The following is a 22,542-nucleotide window of genomic DNA, read 5'->3' as shown; positions in this document are numbered from 1 at the left end:
AGCAGGGATGCTGATTGGCTCAAATGAAAACAATTATGATTTTCAGGTTATCAAATGATGTTTTTTATTCACTGGAGTGAACTTCATTCTAACTTTTGGGAGTGAGTGCAGACAGAGATGTTGAAGGGACACTCCAGTAAATTATAATTGCACTTCCATAAAGATGAATGGTTCACAAGTAGATTTTTTTTAATGATGCACAGAGGCTGAGATATCCTGACTTTTAGGTCCATCTCCAAAGATGTATGATCCTACATTTCCCATGAGTCAGCTTGAGTCCTCTTGTTAAAAGCCCATGTCTTTAACTCTTCATGTTCCCAGTTTGAAATGATGGTTTCTGCTCCTAAATTGGAAGTCACTTGAATCATTTTCTCAGAGTTGACAAAACTGCCTCCAGAGACACAAAAAAAGTGATGCAGTTATTTTCACAGTCTGATTAATTCACCTGAAAAGGACTTCCCCTTTCATTGAGATTGTTCACAATCTGGGCAGCAATAATTACTATTTTATCAACAGTGAAAGGGCCAAAAAAAAACGAAAGTCGCCAGTAGTCTTTGCTGTATGTCTGGCTCCATTGCTCAACCCTTATTTTTTTTTTTCAACAATATTTTTATTAATTTTTTAACTTTTACAAGCAAAGGGTGAATACATAATGTGGTTCACTCGAATGAAAGCAAAACAAGCAGACAAACAAATAAAACAGGACAACAACAAAATAAATAAATAAATAAAATAAAATAAATTTTAAAAAAACAACAACAACCGTCAGCTCAGATCTATGTAAATAATAATTGGGGTTACAGTAAAAAGAAAAAAAAGAAATGTACAATATGAGCAGTCAAGAAAATCCCTGCAACATTATACTAGAGACACCAGGCTCTACATATTTCAAATAGGGTTCCCAGACTTTATAGAATTCGTCTGTTTTTAAATGTAATATGCATGTAAGATATTCTAATGGCACTAGATCAAAACACCACTCCATGCCAGCCTTTAACAGTTGGATCAACCCTTATTAACTATCATTGAATATACTTAGCAGGTTCAATGCGCGCTGGAATCATTCAGTGAGAGAGAGAGAGAGAGAGCTATTCAGGCTCTGCTTGATGCATTGGGAAGTCTTAATGAAGGTGAACTTTTTCAATTAAAAGTAGAATTCAGGCTTCTTGAATACATCCAGCTGGAGTTGTTGGTGACGTATGATGTATAGCATAGCAGCAATAAAAGCAGAGTTTAAGTTTTAGGTTTGTTGTGTCCAGCTGTTTTTTTTTGTGTTGTCTAATGTAATTTTTTATAATTTACAGGCCGGTGGTAGACAGACATTAAAGGGTAATCAGCAAAGCCTGGTCCATTCACTCTGTCTCTGCCACACAAGACCTTTGTTGTTTTTGCTTTTTGCTTAACAGCATCCAGCATGTCAACACTTTCCACTCATCACACTCACAGACACATACTATTGTTGAGCAGTGGCTTCTTTAGCAGCAGACTTTAAACCTTTCAATTTGTGTCTGAATAATAAGTGAATCAACAAGTTAGATCCATAAGGGATCAAGGCCTCCAGTCTACGCTGATGAGCAGATAAAAGCAGATTTGAAATGAATCACACATGTACAGCAGGAGCCATTAAGCCTTTGCAAATTTTGCAAATTCTTAAAATCCCCTCTTGTGATTCGATAATGACATGCACGTCTGCTGCAGCTCTAGGCTGATGAGCGGTTTCAACACTGCCAGCCAAACACAGTTCAGAAATACACACCAGCAAATACGCAGGTTGCACACACGCAATGAACACAAATGTTCCTAAGAGGTACATATTTTCCCTGACACTAAGATCTTTATCTAAACAGTCCAGTGGAGGTTTCAATAAGATGAGCTGATAGATAGTCTGTGTTGAGACTCCGAAGAATTACTGAAAACGTTCCAGCAAGCATTTCCAGGAGCAAACAGAGACCTCTATGCCGTATATGTACTGCTTCAAAGGTCACGACCCATCAGGCAACTAAAAATACGATCCACATAGATCCCATTATCCACAGGCCAAACACATCCTGCTGTGTGAGAGCACGCATGCATGCCAACGTGTGCTGTCGACTATGTGTGTGTGTGTGTATATTTAAAGAGCAAACAAATCCTTGCGTGGCCCTCAACCAACACGTCTTGATGTGCTGGATTTACGCTACTTTTGAGAGAAATGAAGAACATGTTTTCGGTTATAAAACAGCAGTTCAAGTTTACTCAGTTTTGTAAGAGGAAAAAAGAACCAGAAAAACTGCAACTGCAAAACTTCAGTGTCATTTTATATCTGATTTATCTTGTACATAATGTGTTATTTGTTTTGTTCTTTCTTTTGTGTTGTCCATACTTCATCAAGTGTGAGTAAAACAGTTGATCTAGTGGAGATGTTTTCAGATTGTTTTGTAACTATTATGTAACCATCAATAACTCATGCTTCTTAGATGAAAAATGAAATTTCTTCTCATTTTTGCAGCATTTATATAAAACTGTTGCCTTCAACCTCAAGTCAGAATGAAGTGGGATGTTTTAAAAGATTCAAGTACTGTGAAAACTAAACTAAAACTATATGTACAGTGTACTGAATAAACACAGTTTTCATCTTGAAATACATGTCTTCAATAATCATTATTTGCTGTTCTCAAGAGATACTCTACAAAACAAGGTCCAGTTTACTGCTTAAGAGGTTAATTTAATGTCATTTTGCACTGTTAGTTTTTATTAGAACTACTTTTATTGAACAAGTAGTCCCTTTGACAACTTTTGACCACATGCTATGTGCTTCCAAAATAAAAAATATCTCTGAAAAGAGATGTTGTGAAGTAATTTTTCAGTGCTGTTAGCACTACAAAAAAGATTCCATTTACCTCTGTTGTATTAGTGAAGAAGGAGTAATCTCAAAGATAGAATTTGGGTACATAAAAGTGAAACTATATGCACAGCAAGACACCACTACAGGTAACTGACAAAATATGTTTTTGTACTTTGCATTGGTAGCACTGTAACTTCTATTATGTTACCTGCAGCGCCGGTTTGACCGTTGGTACTGGGAGCCATGGTACTGTTTTCGTATTGTTCCAGTGGTATCTGGTCCAGACTGGATTCTGGGTCTTCCAGGTAGGCATTTCCTCCACCACCAGCTGCAATCAGCAAGGGAACCAGCTCACTGCCCTCCATCTGGCAGGAAAGCATCACATTTAATCTCATTCATTTGAGGCCTTTTCAACTATGAACGTGCTCAGTGTTACACATGCATATGTTCTTTACTGCAAATGGAAGAGGATTAGAGTTTTGACAAAGCAGAAGTCTCAGCAGTAGAGCAAATTGAACATGATTCAGAAATGTAGATTGGACATATACTGGAGATTGAAAGAGTATGAGACAGTGATGAATTGTTTCAGTATGCCTACAGATGCCTAAGTGCAGCCACACAGTAAGGTAACACGGTGTCGGAACAACACACACTTAAGTTTGGTGTCACCTTATAGATGTAAGTAGCTCCCCCTCCTCCACCTCCTCCCCCAGCCCACTCTGCACCCGCCTCTCCCCTGAGGTCGTCTTCAATCACTGACGACTCTCCCAGGCAGATCTTCTGGGTGTGGGGATTTCTCTACACCAAGGGAAGAAAGAGAGTCAAGCTTCAGAGAAAAGCCTTCTTCACAAAAAAGAAATGAATTCAGCAGGCAAGAAATTTTTTTATGTAGGTCAACCTCTTTTCTCCAGCTTTCTCTGGCAAAAGATAGCCCACCAGGACATCAAACACATCACTGAATCCATCCAGACTGTCTTCACGCTCACACTACTCACCCCTGGGCACGCGTCCTCTCCCTGGTGGCCGACCAAGATGTAAAGTATGTCTCCTTTCTCCAGAGGAAATATGGCTGATATGAAGACCCCGTGGTTGCGTTTGTTGTGGTTTTTGGCTCCTTTCCCTCCTGCAGCCCCATAGGCAGAGATCCTGAGGGAGGTCATTGCACCGCAAGGGGATTAATGCTGTGATTGAAAGAAATTACTCTCTGGCTCAGGCTCCACAGTATATATCATACTAGATAGGCTGCAGTGCAAACAGTGCAAACAGTTAGAGACATCTATCAGGACTCACAAATCAGGAGACACAATCACCTGTGGTTTTATAAAGATTTTCTTTGACTAAAAGATGCTCTGTGTTGATACTCCCAGAGACTGCAGCTGTGTGTAATATAACCAGAGTAATTTAACACCCTGTAAATCCCATGATTAATCCTGCCACTTTTCTGTTCTCTCATCCTGTGTCGTGAGTGTGATAATGAGCTCCCACGACTGGCTCTGCAAAGACAATCAAATTGCTTTAAGTCTTTAATTGGCAGGACAACAATCAGTTACACACAGAGCATGGTCAGAACAGTTTATTCCCCAAGCTTGAAGTCACACCTCTAAATTGTCACTAAGCCCAGCTCTCTGAGTTACACAACAGTATAAACATCTGCGTGTTAGTATTGTCATGGTTGACACTCATAAAGATTAACTCTTACTGTTAAAAACGCACTCCACTGATTTAGTATTGCACTCCCAATGGACTCCTGACATTTTTTTGTTGCAGCAGGCACAGATATACTTTTCTTCCTTGTTAAAATCTGGAGTCTATGGTACTCACAATACAGCGAGTTCAGTTCAGAAATTCAATTCAATTTTTATTTACATAGCGCCAAATCACAACAAATGTTGTCATAAGTCACTTTCCACATTGAGCAGGTCTAGAGAGGCACAGTAACAATAACAACAAAAATTATAATAATAATAGAAATATGACTAATGATAATTTGGGTGTGATATGCTAGTTGTAGCTAATGTAGCCTTGAACTTCTAGCTTCAAGCAGCTTCAGGCAAGAGGTATAGACTCCTGACATCTGTTAACTTTCTAACTCCATATCTTTGGATTTTCCCCATTTTCAAACTCCTCAGACTCAATGAAGCCCCAAAATGCTATATAACTTTTTTCATATAAGCAGTTATACACCCCAAGACCTGTAAACAGACCACAGGAGTAACTTTAACCTGCCCCCTGTTGCTTACATGTATCTGTTAGTAGCAGGGACCCTCCATATTTGGACTCCTTTCAAGGGGCCGTCCTTCCCCACAGTGACGCTGACATTTTTGTTCCTGTAGGTACTATCACACTGGGCCTGGGTCGGACCATAGGGTCCACTGGCACCACATGAATTAAACCACCACGTCATCAAAGAAACCTCTAGAAAAAAGGAGATAAAAGAAAAAACACTGTGGGAGTGCACAGAAGAAAGTATACATAGAAATAAGCCCTGCTCTGTGAATGTCACACAATAAAGATCAACAACTGAACATCGAAGCATAGAAACACACATGAGGTATTTTTGATAGTCACTGAAAACTGCATGAACAACCTGGTATGTGAGTGCTAAATGCAGAATGGATTAAAAGCTTCTGGTCGGTTGATTTGGTAGATAAAGCGTCAAGCTTCAAGTGAAATTGTGAGTGTGCAATTCATAACATGGTATGTAAATTCTGCATGCAGAATTGATTAAAAATGACACGATAGACAAGGGATGCTTTGGACATTTACAAGGTATCCAAGGCACACTACCTGAGGCTGAAGGCTCTGGAAGGGGGCTTAAGAAATCCTCCAAGTCGGCCATGGGCAGGAAAGAGTTGAGATCTGAGGAGAGGCAGAGAAAAGTGGGAGGAATGAGAGAAAAGGAGTCACATTCATCCACCAGTGAAATGTCACTGGAGCAGAAATTACATTCAGACAGTAAGCGACATAGATCAATGGATCAAAAGTAAAATGAGTGGCCTTTCTAAAGACAAAAGAGTATTTAATTATTTTACATTTATCACTGGTTTCAGTAAATGTAGGTTATGTAAAGGTTGATTGTTAGAGGTTAGTTTTGTTCTAATTTTATCGAACCCTAGACCTGAGGTTCGATCTACGGCCCTTTAGCAGACCCTTTCCATAAACCAATTCAGCATTGTTGAATTTGAGTAAGCCAGAACAGAGAGAGGACATAAATGTTCAAAATAAGTTAAAGCTGGCTGAAGTTACTCCAGTTGAATTGAATTGACCCTGATGTCAGTACGAAAATGTTGTTTCCCCACTGGAACTAAGCTACGGCCATATACCATGGTTTTCACTGAAAACCAGCCTTCCTTTCAATCACACACAAACAAAAAACACTTTTCCCTTTAATTACAATTCACACATGTGTATCAGCGTTGTACTAAAATCCATCATTTCAGTGGAGCAGAAAAGGGTTCTTAAAAAGTCCTTTCACATAACTGTGAGAGTTGCATAATGACACTGACACAGGAATGTTGGCACATATTCTTCCTGCAGTGTTGTGGTGATGCATTTGTTTGTAGCGAAGCATTTAATGTCGGTTATCCTCATGCCACAACCAGTCACAGAAACGAGGCATCAAACCGCTGCAGCTCTAAGTGTTACACAGCAGTCATCAGTTAAGTCAGTCTCTACATTCAATGAATCCCTGTGCTCCTCAGCTCTCTGTTTCATTCAGCAAGAGCTCTGCATACATGCAGATCATTTTACGCAATGAGGGGTGAAAAAACACAGCACTACAAATTCAGAGATAATGATATAGAATTTCATAATTTATCAAGCCAGCGGTGGAGGAAGTATTCCTTTAATTAAATACCAATACAGCAATGTAAAAATGCTCCATTACAAGTAAAAGTCCTGCATGAAAAGTCCTACTTAAGGAAAAGTACTTAAGTATTAGCAGCTTGATGTAGTTAAAGTATTACAGTAAAGTAGTAAAAGTAGTGGTTTGGTCCATCTGACTGATATATTATTATATATCATTAGATTATAAATACTGAAGCATCAGTGTAAGAGCAGCATGTTACTGTTGTAGCTGCTGGAGGTGGAACTAGATTCAACTACCCCACCACAACATTGCACATCAGAATGAAGTGACGGAAAGCATAAACTCGATCAATGTTTTGCTATTGTGTGCCCTTCTCACTTTGCTATGTCATTCACTTTACAACTAGTGTGACCTCTTACTTACCTCATAAAACTGAGGTGGCCAAAGAGACTTCTTTTCTTACAGTAACTGACCAAAAAGCCATTAACTGTCAAACATATCATGGTGACACGTAAGCAGGGCTTACCTGTGTCAAAGCAGGCTGCTCCAATTGCGATATCATCAAGAGCGATATCGGCATTGGAGCCTTGTCCCCACACTGCTGTCACCTTAACATGGAACCTGGAACAAAGCACATGCCATTTGTGTATTCAGTGAATCATAGTTTTGTCTTCATGTCTACTTCTGTCTCATGCAAACAGATAAATCCTACAAAGATCTGTAAAAATAACGCGTGGAGGACAGTGGGCCAAATCTCCAAAGTGTCTCAAAATGATTACACATATTTTAGATGGAAGCAGCAATTTTCTTGTTTCCCATCAAATCTAAAACATGTATTCATCCTCGACCTCATAACCATGATTGTAAAATTGTTGCTTGAGAACAGGAAAATAAAAGATGTATCTGATGTTTCTGAGCAACACAGTGTGATAACATGTAAGTAATGTTGAACAATAACTTTTTTTTAAAGGCACAAGAGACCGTTTCTGACTTGCATAAGTGTTACATACAGTAATTGTCTGCTCCTCTACTCTTTTCGTTTTCCTATTACGTACTCATTATGAAGGCCGGTCAGCTGCAGGGCAACATCTTCCCAGTCATCCGTCCATTGACCATTTCGCTCCCAGACCAATGGCGTGGTGGCACTCTTATTCTCTTCTATAGCCACCAACAATGAACCATTAAAGTCTCCAAACAGGTACAGAGAAAAACGCATCTGCACAAATAAGCACAATTTCAGCAAAAAGTTAGATACTGGCAAAATATTTAGTTGAAGAAAAGCCTCACAGGGGCATTACAAATACATAAAACAATTATTCAGCTGCTATATAACTGACCTGGCAGGCATTAGTGGAGACTGGAGGAGGGAAAGAAGAGCTCCGAATGGACGCTTCTCGAAGGGAATTACTCTCCCTCACCTGCAGAAACAGGAAGTGCCCTGTGGAGTGCACAATAAATATGACAGCAAAATGTTTAATGGGTCATACCGTACAATGGATTGCCAAGAAAACAATATCAGACATAGATGAATAGTTTGAATAGTTTATGATGTAGTTGTGGTTGAACTCATACATTGGGACTGTGCTCAAACGGATGAAAGCAGTTAGTAGGAAAGGGTTAAATATAAACCCATTTTAGCTCTGCTAGCACAAATATGTTCTGCAGCTGGATTTAAACAATCCATATGATCTCTTCAAGGTCCTGTGGTGCAACTTCATATGGTAGTAATCTCACATAGGCATATCTATTATTAGCTGGGTCTAGAAAGAACAATGAATGTAATGCCTGTTTGATGTGTTTTGACACTTAGAAATGTGAGATTTGTGGACAGAAATTGGTTAAATATTGAGTTTTTAACTTTCATCTCTCCACACTACATTAATGTAACATCATGAGAAGGCAAGAGAAGAGATACACAAGCACAAACTATAAATATAATAAGGGTGTGAAATGTTAATATGCTTATTTCACACATGCAGTACTGCGCATACACATACACATACACATACACATACACATACACATACACATACACATACACATACACATACACACACACACACACACACACACACACACACACACACACACACACACACACACACACACACACTTCTAACCTGGTGTACTCTGCAGAGTGACACCTTGCATGTCTTCGTTCTCCAAGAGTTTGTCTCCAGCGACCCTCCTCCATGCCGAGCGCTGGTTGGACACAGACCAACCACAAACATCCCATTCAAATGAGCAGTGTGAGCCAAATGGAAGAGCACCTACGGAAGATGCAAATTATTGCATTTTATTGAAACAGTGATCTAAGCTGTTAAGAAGTCCATCACTTCCCCTAAAATCCTAATCGCCTCATAAAACACAAGGAAACAAAACAGGTACCATATTTTTGATTGTGTAAAATGACAATCAATATCTATTTTGTCTATGAAAGATAGCTCATGTACTACTGCTAATATTTATGCACTTTTACTGAAGTAGGATTTTTCATGCAGGGCTTTTACTTGTGATGGTGTGTTTTTACATTGTTGCAATGGTACCGATACTTAAGTAAAAGATTTGAGTACTTCACTTCTTCCACCACTGGTTAAGCATGGATCCGGAGCTGGGAACTAGATAGTCTAGCTTAGCAGGCTAACTTGAGGTGTAGGCATATTTTTAACTTTAGTGAGGCTTCCCTCTACTTCCAGTCTTTATACTAAACTAGTTCACCTGATGACATGAGAATGGTATCAATTTTTTCATTTTAATAAACAAATAAAAAATGTTCACCTACTTTGAATGTTAGCAATTGATTGAATGGACATTATCAATGGTTATCACCCTCATAAATAAGAGTTAGAAGGGGCCTGCTACACCTAGTAGTAGGTTCAGAAGGGCATTATCATCTGTTGGTAAGGTAGATGGCCCCTTCGAGTCACAGATGTCATCTAGCAGCCGCAGCAATTATGAATGAATTATGGATGGAGTTGCAAGCAAGAGATGATAGTTCAAGACCACTGTTGCACCATTTTCACTTCATTTTACTGCAGTTTAACCTGACAATGTTACCACATTTTACATTTGCCATGTTTAACCATATTTCAGGTGATCATTTTAACCCAAATCATGATTTTCTTTTGCTAATAACTACTAATAATGCCCATTCAATCAAGTGATAACATCCAAAACAGGTGAATTTTTTTCATCGGATCTCAGATAAGATGACTAAAAGGCATTTATAAAATAGCACTCATAGTAGGTAGGTCATTGAAGAAATTACACCACCATTGTGACACAGCTTCCCCCATGCATTGATTTCATTACTAAATGAAGCGAGGCTTTTGATTCTCTATGTGCTGAAGTGTTTTTCTGCACATCAATGTTTTCAAAGAAATGGCAGAAAGCCTTTCATGTTTGAGACAGTGAAGTGGGACTAAATGGAAGGATACTGATTGATTGTTTAAAAACGCAGCATATTTTTCAAATCTGGGATTTCAAAACATTAATAAATCCATGAGCATAATACACTGTTAAATATCTAATACTTGGACATTTAAGCATGGTTGGTCAGAAAATGGAGGATATCCATTTCCAGCTAACGAGACACTAATAGAATTGTTACTTTCTGCTTTAAATAAATAGATAGGCAACAGAGGCCCTTGGTTAGTTGAATAATCTGGTACCTAGGGTCAAAGGATTAGCAATTTATCATGGATTTAAACGTCAAATTAATGCTAATGCAAATGGATAACAGCCCTATCAGTACCCATTCATTCTGCTGTAGGGCTGCTGCACTGTATGCTGGTGTCACTTAACTCTCCACCCACAAACACACAAACTAAAGCACTAACTCATTCACAGTTTATCGTTTTTTCACATAATTCTTCCACCCCCAATCTCAGAACCTAAAGCCAACTGTGAAAGTGCATCTTTAAGTGATTATTTTGGAAAATTCACAACCTTGATTTTACTCAAAGCAGTATCTTTTGCTGCATTTTAGTAAATGCTTTAGAAGGATAAGAAAAACCTCACCACAGATGAAGCCTTCGTCCTCTCCTAAAGGACAGTCAGTGTGGAAATTACACACTTGGCTCTGGTCGATGCAGCCTCCTGAGTTTTCACAGTGGAAAGATTTCCCACAATCCACATCCAGCTCGATGTCCTGGTGTTCTGCATTCAGTCATCGTACAACAAACATCCTTTATATTATAGAGAACCAACTCTAACCCATCAAAATACATTCTTCCATATTTAGAAGTAATTCAACCCTGAAGAGATGTCTCTTTAAAAGGAATAGTTAGACATTTTGGGAAATATGCTTATTTGCATCTTGGCAGAAAGTTACATGAGCAGATCAGTAGCACTCTCATGTCACAATTCTAGCAATACTTGTAGTATGAAAGGATAATTCTTTAATCCGGTGTATGGGTCATGCTAACATACACACAACAACATCAATTAATGCAAGCTTCGTCACACTCCTACAGCTTTCCAAATGAACATCAAATCATTTCAACACATGATTCTAAATGAAAGTCCAGGGCAACTTGCATGTCAGCTTGCTTATGTGTATGAGGCTGTGAGCAGTTTTCCATTTAGCGTAAGTTTACACTGGAGAGGTAGACAAGATAAAATCCTTCATGCTTGCAAGTTTCTGAACTGCAAGCACAAAATAATGGCACTGTGCAGTATTCATGGCCCACCCCTGGACAATAGAGGCTTACATATTGTATTCCCTTACTGTCTGTCAATGCCAGACTTTAAGACAGTTGTTGGCTAAAGGCTTTCTTCAGAATCAACCAGAGCTTTAATGAAGGCAGCCTTGTAAGGCTGTACAAATATTGAACATAGCCACAAAGCCCCTACTCCCAGCATGTTCACCTTTTTTGGAAATCTTAATGATTGACTTATCTGGTATCTAAACCAGATGGTCCCAAATGTACCACTGTGAACCAGCAGGTTTCAACTGCATAGCTGGTTCCTCCTTTTTGGTAAAAGGTGCTTAACTGAAAGAAAAAAAAAAAAAAAACACTACAGTGTTTAGTTTTGAAAGCAATCTGTAAATTATAGCTCCAGAGGACAAAATGAACTCACCTGGTTCACAGTCTATGAGCTCCAGAGAGTCCAGAGCCACAGTGGCTTTGTCTTCACCCAAACAGGAAGTGTAGAGTAGAGTAACCTGAAAGGGCTCATCCACCTGGCCAATCACAGTCTCCAGAATTTCCCATTCAGACCTGCATCAACCAATTACAAAAAAGTATGTGTAGGAATTCATACCTTTCTTCATTTTTAAACGTTTATCTTTAATGGTGCGTTTGGCTCGTATGGACACATTTAAAGGCACTGTATTAAAAAGGGTGAGTAAACATCTATGTTCCAGCAGTTAGTTAGAGAATTTCATAAAAACCTGCACAGGCAGATGTACCGGCAGCATCCTTTTTGCTGTCACTAGGCAACCACAGTCACCTGCTGTCAATCACTGAGCTAACATGGTTAATAATATTAGCTGATGTCATTAGCAAACTGAAAAACAAAAAGGTTACTGTGGATGTCAGTTGCAGCTCTCCAAACTTGATGGGAGTTATCATGATACTTATGTTTTATCATGAAATTATTGGTGAAACAGAAAAAACCCATATTTTCTACATTTTCCATGCTCATAACAGATCTAAAAGGAAAAAAGTGTGCCCCAGCTCTTATCTGTTTAGACAGACTGGATAAGCCCAAAGTGATTTAGGGCAGATTTCACTTTATTTGCAAGTTTCCTTATAATCTGTTTAAACTAATTACACAAAAGTGCCTCTCGAAGCCAAAGTTTGTGACATTTGAAGTGGAAATATTGCAGTCGGAATTCCTACAGGATCCTGACATGGACAAAATGACTGAGTTTACAATAGTGATATAGCAAAGAAAATATCTAAACTAAAAAAATAATAAAAAGCTACATTTTAGGGTTTTATGTGGTCATGACAGGCTAGCAGTGTCAATGAGACAATTTTGTGATGATAATTGGAAATAAAATAGTAAACCAACTGTTGTGTTTTATTAGCGTAAAATAAATCCACACCAAGACTGACTCATAAGACATTAACTAACTTTTCTTCTCTTTGCTCCTTTCTGCTTTTGCAGCAGAGAGAGAAATTACTTTTTAAGTGTGAGATAAAATGAGACAAAAAACCAAAAAAAAACAACCAAACCCTCACTCTATAGCTTACTACTGAACATATAAATATGTCCGACATATGTGATGGATCTGACATCTATTTACAGCTTTAACTTTTAAGGTTTGAATATTATTCTTGGTTGTGTGATTACACTGAATGCATTTCCCTTTACTAAATATCATTTTCTGCTGGTGCAATAACCAAATGTCCCAGCGGGCATCAATGTTTCATCTCATATCATATTAATTACTCAGCCCCTAATTCTGATGATGTCACATGTAATTAAGAGCACTGTCTCCTTCATGTGAATGCACTCATAGCTCATCAGAAAAACCCAGAGTTAACTAAGACCGTTTATAATCAGCATTGTCAATGTCAGGCTCAATGAAACTAGGTATAATGGTTGCCTTGAGGATTTTTTTATTATTAACAAACACTTTGTTTAAACATGCAACACTTTTCAAAATGCCTCCTGTAGGCCTAACAACATGTTGAGTAAATTTATTACCTCATGAAACATTTACAAATGCTTGGCTTTTTTTGAAACCTACATTGTTGATATGAATTTATAACCTTCATCTTTTACCTCTTTTATATTTCTCTAGAGTGTTGCTTGAAACAAAAAGAAGAAGAAAAAAAAACTCCACAGAGTGCATTTAATACATATTCCATCTGTCACCTCATCATATTATTTTTGGCTCACACATGACACCATTTTCATGCCACAACTTGTGCAAAGCAGAGCACATGCAGTATATCTGCTCTTGCAAAAGTGTGATTACAGCCACCATCACTGAGTAAAGATGAGCCTTTTTTGTCACCCTGGTGACATGCTGATGGCGCTTTCATTAAGCTTAACTTCACATTACAATTGAACTTCTCAGAACCCATTTCGAAAAAATACACACATGTTATTCTTGTAACTCGCCGCTTCAAACATACTGTACATTTAGTAGAGTGGGTGAGTAATGTCTCGCTATAAGGTGCATATTGTAAAAGGAAGATAATGCACATAATCTATGGGCCATTTCTTTGGCCATTAAGCCTTTGTTTTGCTGGAAAATCATTAGATTAGGATAGATGCTGGCTTCTGAGAACAGTCAGTCCAGGTGAAACGTCACAGTGCAACACACACATCACTCCAGTAAGAGCTGCTTCACATCAGATGGGAACTGTGCTTTAAATGGAGTACATCCACAAGTTAAATCTACAGGTTAGTAAGGGATAAACAGTGGGCTGAATAAATGAAACCACTATCTGTGTGCGACGCATAATGGAATTGCCCAGTCCATTACTGCAGAGACATTAACAAAGCCAATGTACAAACGTATTGCTTATGCCCATCCATCCCTCTTCTGTCCTGACCAATTATATAAAAATTCATTTCCAGAGTCTGCATCTAGAGACAAGAATGCTTTTAGCTGCTCTAAAGATGGCTGTGCTTCAGCATTAGATCAATAGGAAATGCAAGTGCACATTTCCCAAACAATATTCAGGGGGCTGCTGTCCCCACATGGTCACAATTCTCCAGTTTTGTCCCACATGGCAGGTAAGACAAATTTTCTTCATATAACTTCAGTACAAGAGAAGTAAAAGGTATTAGTTTCTGTGCCCTTGCTCTGCCTGAAAGCCTGTGTCGCCTTTCAATGCAGCAGAATCTAAGCTCCCTTTCATTCATTTTACAGGCTGTACCTCAACTTGACAAGCACTTCAATCAGTGAAGATGCAGGGTTTTGCTTTTTGACAGTAATTAAATTGGCATGTTGTGCTGCATAAAGAATACAGTACGTACACTATTAAATATATAATTATTGTGCACAAACAGCAGTGAGTGTGTTTGCTGACCTGCGTTCATCTCGTCCCCTGTGGTTGAGGCCCACAGACTTAACAGCTGAACCTGAAAGAACTGGTTTGATCAGGACCATGAGGTTCCCCACAGCTGGACTGGTTTCATACAGAGCCAAATGCAAAATGCAGTGCTGGTCACTTCCTGTCAGCACTGGGCTGGTTAAGTGGTACTCGCATCTCCCAGAAGCCTCAGCAGCAGGGGAGGAACTTAAGAGAAGTATGTGCCCTAGGGGATGAAACAGAGTAGAAATTTCATGCTGGACAGGTTTATAGCAGCCTCATTATAATGTCACCCCCCTTATTCATTTGGTTAATGGTCCAACATTGGGATAAATCTCAGACTTTCCATTAGAATATATCAACCACAAATTCAGAAGAGCTTCATGTAAACTGCCCAAACAGAAGTCTGAAAAGTGTTTTACAAATGAAAAAAGCATGAGCAGTATCCTGAAGCACTCATTAAGTTGAAGTTCAGTGAGTCTCTGCACTGTTACCGTCAGAGCTTCCCACTGAGTGGTCGGTGACAGGCATCATCCCAGCCTGTGCGTTTTCTGGTTGCTTTGGAGACACCACAGACCAGTCATTGTGGTGGCTGTGATTTGATAACGTCCAGAGGCACACAGACTCAAAATCACAGGAGTTAACTGCAAGACATAAAGAAAAGACTAGTAAATATTCAAAGATGTGGACATTTAAAAAAAAAAATAAATAAATAAAATAAAACACATAAAGAAATCACAGAGATTTATGAAAGTGTTATTTACACAATGCATGAATTCTTGAGGCAGGAAAAAAAGAAAAAATGTAACTATGAAACCTACCCGACTTACAGCAGCCAAAACAATGTTTATATCCTCTTGACTTTCATATATTGTCAAATTGTATTTGCCTGCTGTTAACTAATTTAAAAAAAACAACAGAATAAATATTGAATTTTCAAAGCCAACTAGTCAACAAAACTTTGGAGCGAACAAACAGCATCCGTGATTCCCCAAAAACAAGCCAAAACTGATTTTGAAGATGATGTTTTTGGCTTGTTTTTTTTGGGTCACGAGAAATATATCTTATGATTTCAACAACAATCACAAGCTGTTTTTCTGAGATCACAAAACATCCAGCAAACAGTAAATACACGAGGCTGTCCACCAGTCCAGCAAAACTTGCTACATGTAGCATTTAATAACCCGTAAAAATGTTCAGAAATGTCCATGCTTCAAAACACACAGAGGGATAGACGATCATGGATGCCAGATGCATTTTTTTCATGTGAGTGTAGTAGTCCACACTAATAATGCTTAAATAATCTGTTGGCTAAATAATGCTTTTAAAAGTCCTGGACTCACCAGGGACTTCCAAGTCCTTGGTCCATGGCCTAATTTTCATCTAAATTTAATTGAAATGTAACAGCCAAACAGGCAGACCCTTTGTTCATTTTGAGTGATTGTGTGTCTGTCTGCTTTAGATGGAATGATTAACAGGATGAGAAAGGAGGAGGCGTGCAAGACATCATGTGATGGCTGGAGAGGAAACTGCCTTTACAGCTAATATGGCAAACAGCCATAAGAATCCCTCTGGGGATAAAAGGACAGAAATATGAGGCGCATTATTAAATCATTATTTCTTTTGAAACCCACTTTCATTTCTTTCTCTCATAAATCAACTAAAAATAAGCTTCCTTTGATCAGAAATGACCCAAAAATGTGGCAGCCTTTCTTTTTCACTGCCAAAGAGTTTCACTGGTGTCAGCATGCTGCTTGTGTGCTACTTTGTTATTTCAATTTCACAATCTAACAACCTGTGTTGTTAAACCTCAACTTAAACTTGTACCTGAAATGCACATGGAGTATTTTTCATTTCTGAAAGGTCAATTTTCTTATGATGATTAGCTACATTGTCATTATTGACCTTTAAACAGATTTCAAGCTTTTATATGCTGTATATGTGCACTATACACTATCTCAGTTTCTCTGTTTTAGTTGTGTTTTCCAACCAAGCCAATCAGATCAGACTGTGTATGTTGATGCAGGTAATCATTACAAGTGAAATGATGACAATGATCAAGGTAATGCTTATTATGTGTTTGTGTGTGTGCAGAGCATCAGTAACTCTTACTTTGGCTGTCATGATCTGAGTCCAAGTGATGAGGAAACAGCTGGTCTGAGAAGTTCTCCTCCAGAAATCTGTCCAAAAGAGCGTTGCAGGTACTGCTGACTGAGGAGAGACAAACACAGAGAGACAGAGGAAGAGAGGTTTCTCTTTTTGCTCTTGAAGGCAGGTCAAATCTATGGCGTTTCAAGCAGTTGCACAATGTATTTCATGGTCATCGTGTTTAAGTTGTAAATGCAACTCCACATTGCACTGACCACAATCATTGTACACATGCCCACACTGGCCTGACTCAGCAGGTAACAATGATGCAAACTACAGTTCATGGAGAATATGCAAATTGAGAGAATGAAAAGACATGTCCAAAGAAGTTACGACCAACTCTAACTTGCCAACTGGCATGATTGTGAGCGTGACTGTCAGTCTAAATGTGTCAGCCATGTGATAGACTGGCAGCCTGTACAGGGTGTACTCTGCCTCCTACCTAATGTGAGCTGGTATAACCTCATATTAAGCATGTCCTGCAAATGGATAAAGCGAGTACAGATAATGGCTGGAATAGAGAAATGTTGAAATAAAAGTTTCATGAGTACTTTGTAATACGGTTTAACAGTTTGAAATAGTTTTAAAGTGAGATGAACAATACAATTAATAGAGATGCACCAATACCAATACTGATATCAGTCCAATACTGACTCAAACAGCAAGATCAGGTATCAGTGACAATGCAAATCAGATACCATTATTTAAGTAAAAAGTAAATAATTTTGCAAAGTTAGGAAAGCAATATTTAAGTCAAGCCTATTTTTGTCTTACTCATAAAAGAATGATCTTAGTCTCTTCAGCACAGTGAGGCATACAGCTTAATAATTAAACAGGCCGATACCCAAAGCCAAAGTATTGGTAGCGGGACTGAAAATGTTGGCTCGGTGCATCCCTAAAAATTCAAATTGAATTACTTACTCTCTATCTCACTCAGTTTTGTTGTGACTAAACCTGTAAAAGGACCAAGCAGGGTCTGGCACAACTTAACCTACTATCATCTATACATGGAAAAGGGAAGAAATTAGTTTTAAAAGCTTTTTTTAAAACACCAACACGGTCACGTATACCTTGTCTTGAATACATGAAAATAGATTTATTAGGCTTAATTGTCAACAAACAGAATCCTTTAAACCATCAGTAACAAGCAAGATACTCAACATGATTGAAATTCCTTCAATGTGGCACTTTATGACTAACCTCCCAGTGCATTAGATGAGGCAATATGGAGGCAATTTACCAGCTCTGTATTGTGCATCATTTGATGCCCTTCCTACTAAGTGCTCACTCTGCAGCTTATTATGCACAAATGTCCTCATAATATATTTGATGGAGTTTCTGATTATTGTAACTCTCACAGATGAAGATTTGCATTTAGAAATTCACTGTTATATATGATAATCAACCTTACAATCAAAAATAATAGCATATGGATTAATAGCTGGGCAGTATGATGGCTCAGTGATAAGATATTTTTACATTCACTTTTACTGGTTCAGTTTGATTTACTCACTTAAATCTGTCTAAACAGTGTTGTCATACTGTCCAGCCGTCATAATGCAGATGAGAGAAGCACTAAGTCGATAAAAAAAAAAAAACCCTGATTAAACCTCTTTCAGTTATTATCATGCACTCAAGGAAAGTTGTATGAGCAACACCAGTACTTTGTGGATATTTTTTTAATGCATTTATACAATTTTGCTTCTAAGGGTGCAGGCTAACCCTTGAATTGGACTGGGCCGAATGCAGCCTGACATGAAGATCTGTAGACTTCTCAGCCTTAACAAAACAAAAGCAAAAGAAGTCTATAGTGACTCTGGACTCTGTGAGGTTGCATGTATGAACAGTATTGCCTAAATACTAACTACTAACTAAATACATGCTGTTTTTAGCAGGTATAATGTTCACAATGATCACCATCTTAGTTTGGTGTACAGGACAGCTGAGGATGATGGGAATGTAACACATTTTGTTAGTATTTGGTCAAAAACCAAAGTACTGTAATCCTGTTGAATAAAAAAGTCAGTGGATCATTGAATGTCATGTCATGAATTTCATGGTGATCCTTCTAATAGTTTTTGAGACATTTCACACAAAACCTCATTATGGTGTGACTGGAAGGAGATCACCCAAATCAGAAGGATTCATCCTCTGGGGAACATCAGTACAAAACTTCATGACAGTTTGTCCTGGACTAAAGTGGTAAGTCAACCTACAGACTGCCATTGCCATCCCTTTAGTCAGCTGCTAGCATGGCAAAACAACTGTAAACTGCAGTAAAGGAGAGTGTACTTTAAAAATGTAAATTATCTGTCATTAAAGGTAAGTTAGTGTTCATAAACACAACATTTAAAGGTTGACCCTCCTCCCTGGCCTGAGCTATGGGCAGAGTGAGAGAGATTGCTTGAGGGAGAGAGAGGGCGAGAGAGAGTGAATGAAGAAAGCAAGTGGCGTGAATGACAAGAAAACCGCAAATCAGAGAAATAAAACTTTTTTTTTATTGTTCTGTCAAAAAACACAACAATACGGAGCGACCTGGTAGTCGAGTGGTTAGAGCGCATGTCATATAATCGCAGCGTCCCTGGTTCGAATTCGGCCAGGGACCTATGCTGCAGGTCATTCCCTTCTCTCTCTCTCCCTGTTTCTTGTCGGCCTCTCTAGCAGTTACTCTCTAAATAAAGGCAAAAAAACCCCAAAAACCCTGCGGAAAGACACATTGTCGGATTTGTGTGAATGCAGAGCTTCATCCTGTCAACTGTAGCCTCTCTGCTCTGTGTGTGTGTAGCTCAGAACTGCCCCCAGTCAAGCAGACACACAGATCTGCAGCTCTTTATACAACCATGTCACAGAGAGAAAGAGCAGAAGAGAGAGACAGAGACAACAATGTACGCTACAAGTCCTGACCTCACACCCTGTGAAATTATATTGACTGGGAACTACACACCCACTACCCAAAGGCTGACGCCCAGAGGTGTCCTGAACACAGCAAAATAATAAGACAATGAGCTACTGGATACCTGAATTTCCCCAAGGGGATAAATACAGTATCTATCTATCTATCTATCTATCTATCTATCTATCTATCTATCTATCTATCTATCTATCTATCTATCTATCTATCTATCTATCTATCTATCTATCTATCTATCTATCTATCTATCTATCTATCTATCTATCTATCTATCTATTTAAAATACATGCAGTCTCTGCAGATAGATACACAGCAACACATATCTAGTGGGATCATAAATGATAACTGAGAGGAATTAGGTTTGTTTTAATGAATATCTTATATAGTGTACCTTTAAGTATTAAGTCAATAAAAACATGTGCATATGTGCATTACTAATACTGCAATTTAAATCGCATTTCTAACTATCATTATTATGGGAATCATGACCAACAATTTAATCAAAATGTGTTATTTGCTAGATTGATATAAATGTTATAAATGCATGTTTTGCTCAATGTTTTGAAGAGCCCATCAAGTCTCCATGACTAAATCTTAACCTAAAGCCTTGTTTGGCCTATCTCCATTAAAGCTGTGACAGATTGGTATACTGACTGAACAGAAAGTGAACAGAAAGTGTTATTGATATGCGATGGGTGTATGAACTTCTGAGTTGCTCCAGAAATAGGGTTAATGCAAACTGACCAAACACTCTCCAGCCAACAAACATGGTCTTGTTTTAGACAGAAAAGTCACTGGACATGGCTGCGGACTAACACGCTGAAGAGGGATGACTAGGAGGGAGCAGACTTTACACGTGACATGACATTCAACACACTAACTAGCATGACCAGTGACGGACATGATCATATCTGAGTGGGTCATTGCAACTTAACCCCTGTGATGGCCTCTAAACAGTGACATTACTGTGCTTGAATGCCTGTAAGGAAAGGTCACACAGGTCAAGCAGGACAAATCAAATTATTATGAAGACAGTTTATTAAAAGCAGTTGGGGGGAGGGGGGTTGTGTAGTTGAATGGCAGCTTAGCTATTCATTGGTAATTATGGAATAAAAGGAGCTATGGATAGATTCCTGAATATGGAAACCGGGAAAAATTGTAGTCCAAAAAGAGGGGGGAATTCAGACAAAAGAAAAAAAACATTTTTAATAGACTGTTATTAACATAAAATAGCAAACAGATCATTGGGAATCTCCCTTGAATTCAAATCAACTTCCTTTCACTGCCTCCCACTTGTTCCCTTTTTGCTTTGTACAGTTTAGATAAAGAATGAAAAAGAAAACAAGATGATATTCTCTTTCATGAGACAGACAAAATGAGCCAGCAGAGCAGCTTTGATGGTGATCCAGGGCTCTGGCTGTGCTACTGTACCACTGGCTTTGAACAAAGGGTGACTTTTTATATGCTGTCAGTTCTATAGAAAGCAAAACCTGACTTACGGGTAGTTTTTTAGGATAAAGTTTGTGTTAAGGTCAGTAACACTGTAACAAGCTCAAAACAGTGTTTGGACTGAAAGTGGCTCCTGGATGTAGTTCAGTTTAGTTCAAGGCTCTATAGTAAAAGTTGGAACAGTGCAGCCAAGGCACTGCCAGGGCCACTTTGTCACTGATTGACCTGGCCATCAGCAATATGTATTTTCTTCTCTCTCCATCTTTCATTTATTTTCCAACTCATCTTTAATTTTCACTTTATAGAATTTAGTTCACACAACAGTGAAATGTGTGAGAACAGAGAACATCTGGGTCTGTTTGCGTAGCTTTTGGCAAAACTTTTGTGTGAGTACTGGCTGGTTGTCATTTTAAAATAACACTATAAGTTAGGCCATGTGTAAAAAACAAAACAAAACAAAAAAACAAACAAAAAAGGGGGAAAAAAACAGAAGCATGCTATTTTTGCATCTGTTCCAGGACTTAATGATAATCACATCTGCTCTTCCTGCACCCATGAGAGTGGCATCCTGTAAATTGTATTTGAATGAAAACAGGCAGCAGACACAGCTGTAATTTGAACTACATGCTAACATGCTCACAGTGGTAATGTTAAATGGTGATGTTAAACATATTCATAAAAGAGGCCTAAGAGGTCCAGAATCCATCCCTGTGTACTTATCACTGAATCCTCATCTGCTGAGGGAGAAACTCCATCTCTCGCTCCACCTGCTTAACAGAGTCCTGATCCCCTCAAATCCATCATTCCCTCCCGGGTATATCCCTGATTGTCACTGGGGAGACACATCACAGCTGAACTGACTATAGAGGCATCAATGATCTAAAACATTCACTGACAACTTCACTGCATCATGTATGAAGACAGATGGAAGCTTAGATGTGGATTCATTGACAAGGAAAAGAAACATATGGCAATGAAACACACAGGAGACAAATTTTACACAACTTGCACCTACACAGACATGTATGCACACACACAACCACACAATGCACTCTTCACAGAAACTTCAAAGTATTCAACACATAATAAAAGTACTCACTGGCTTATAATGTAAGTAGTTTACCCGTGTCCTTGTTAACATAGCTATGTGTGTTTGAGCCGTTGTAATTGCTTGCAAGTTTGCAATTATGAGCGCATTTAAGTCTGTCTCAGAACCCTCCAGTTAATTTATGTGAGTCTGAGGAAGAAAAACAGAAGAAGCAAAACAAGCTGAAATAAAACAAAAGTCTCACACACAAAAATTACTTGATGATCTCCTCTGAGAGGAGACAACTTTTGACTGGTTGTTTGACTGACTTTACGGCGTGATCATAGCACCACTTCAGAGGGTATTAACATTGTG

At 38.6% G+C, this 22,542-nt stretch overlaps 1 protein-coding gene across 1 annotated transcript in view; it reads right to left on the bottom strand.

The window, feature by feature from the left end:
* ltk (leukocyte receptor tyrosine kinase) overlaps positions 1–17,140 on the bottom strand; it is a 31,061-nt gene extending 13,921 nt beyond the window's left edge. The window contains exons 1-14 of the mRNA XM_062440875.1: positions 17,131–17,140; positions 16,745–16,843; positions 15,127–15,276; positions 14,630–14,858; positions 11,715–11,854; positions 8,753–8,902; positions 7,970–8,070; positions 7,688–7,848; positions 7,159–7,253; positions 5,612–5,683; positions 5,065–5,239; positions 3,820–3,970; positions 3,494–3,622; positions 3,033–3,189 (exon numbers count right to left, since the gene is read on the bottom strand). Coding sequence (XP_062296859.1) covers positions 3,033–3,189; positions 3,494–3,622; positions 3,820–3,970; positions 5,065–5,239; positions 5,612–5,683; positions 7,159–7,253; positions 7,688–7,848; positions 7,970–8,070; positions 8,753–8,902; positions 11,715–11,854; positions 14,630–14,858; positions 15,127–15,276; positions 16,745–16,843; positions 17,131–17,140 — 1,819 coding nt within the window. The remainder of the gene's footprint in view (positions 1–3,032; positions 3,190–3,493; positions 3,623–3,819; positions 3,971–5,064; positions 5,240–5,611; positions 5,684–7,158; positions 7,254–7,687; positions 7,849–7,969; positions 8,071–8,752; positions 8,903–11,714; positions 11,855–14,629; positions 14,859–15,126; positions 15,277–16,744; positions 16,844–17,130) is intronic.
* Positions 17,141–22,542: the final 5,402 nt, after the last annotated feature.

Source organism: Scomber scombrus, chromosome 19 (assembly GCF_963691925.1).
Source record: "Scomber scombrus chromosome 19, fScoSco1.1, whole genome shotgun sequence".
In the NCBI taxonomy this organism is placed as follows: domain Eukaryota; kingdom Metazoa; phylum Chordata; class Actinopteri; order Scombriformes; family Scombridae; genus Scomber; species Scomber scombrus.
This window is presented reverse-complemented; position numbering and strand designations above follow the sequence as displayed.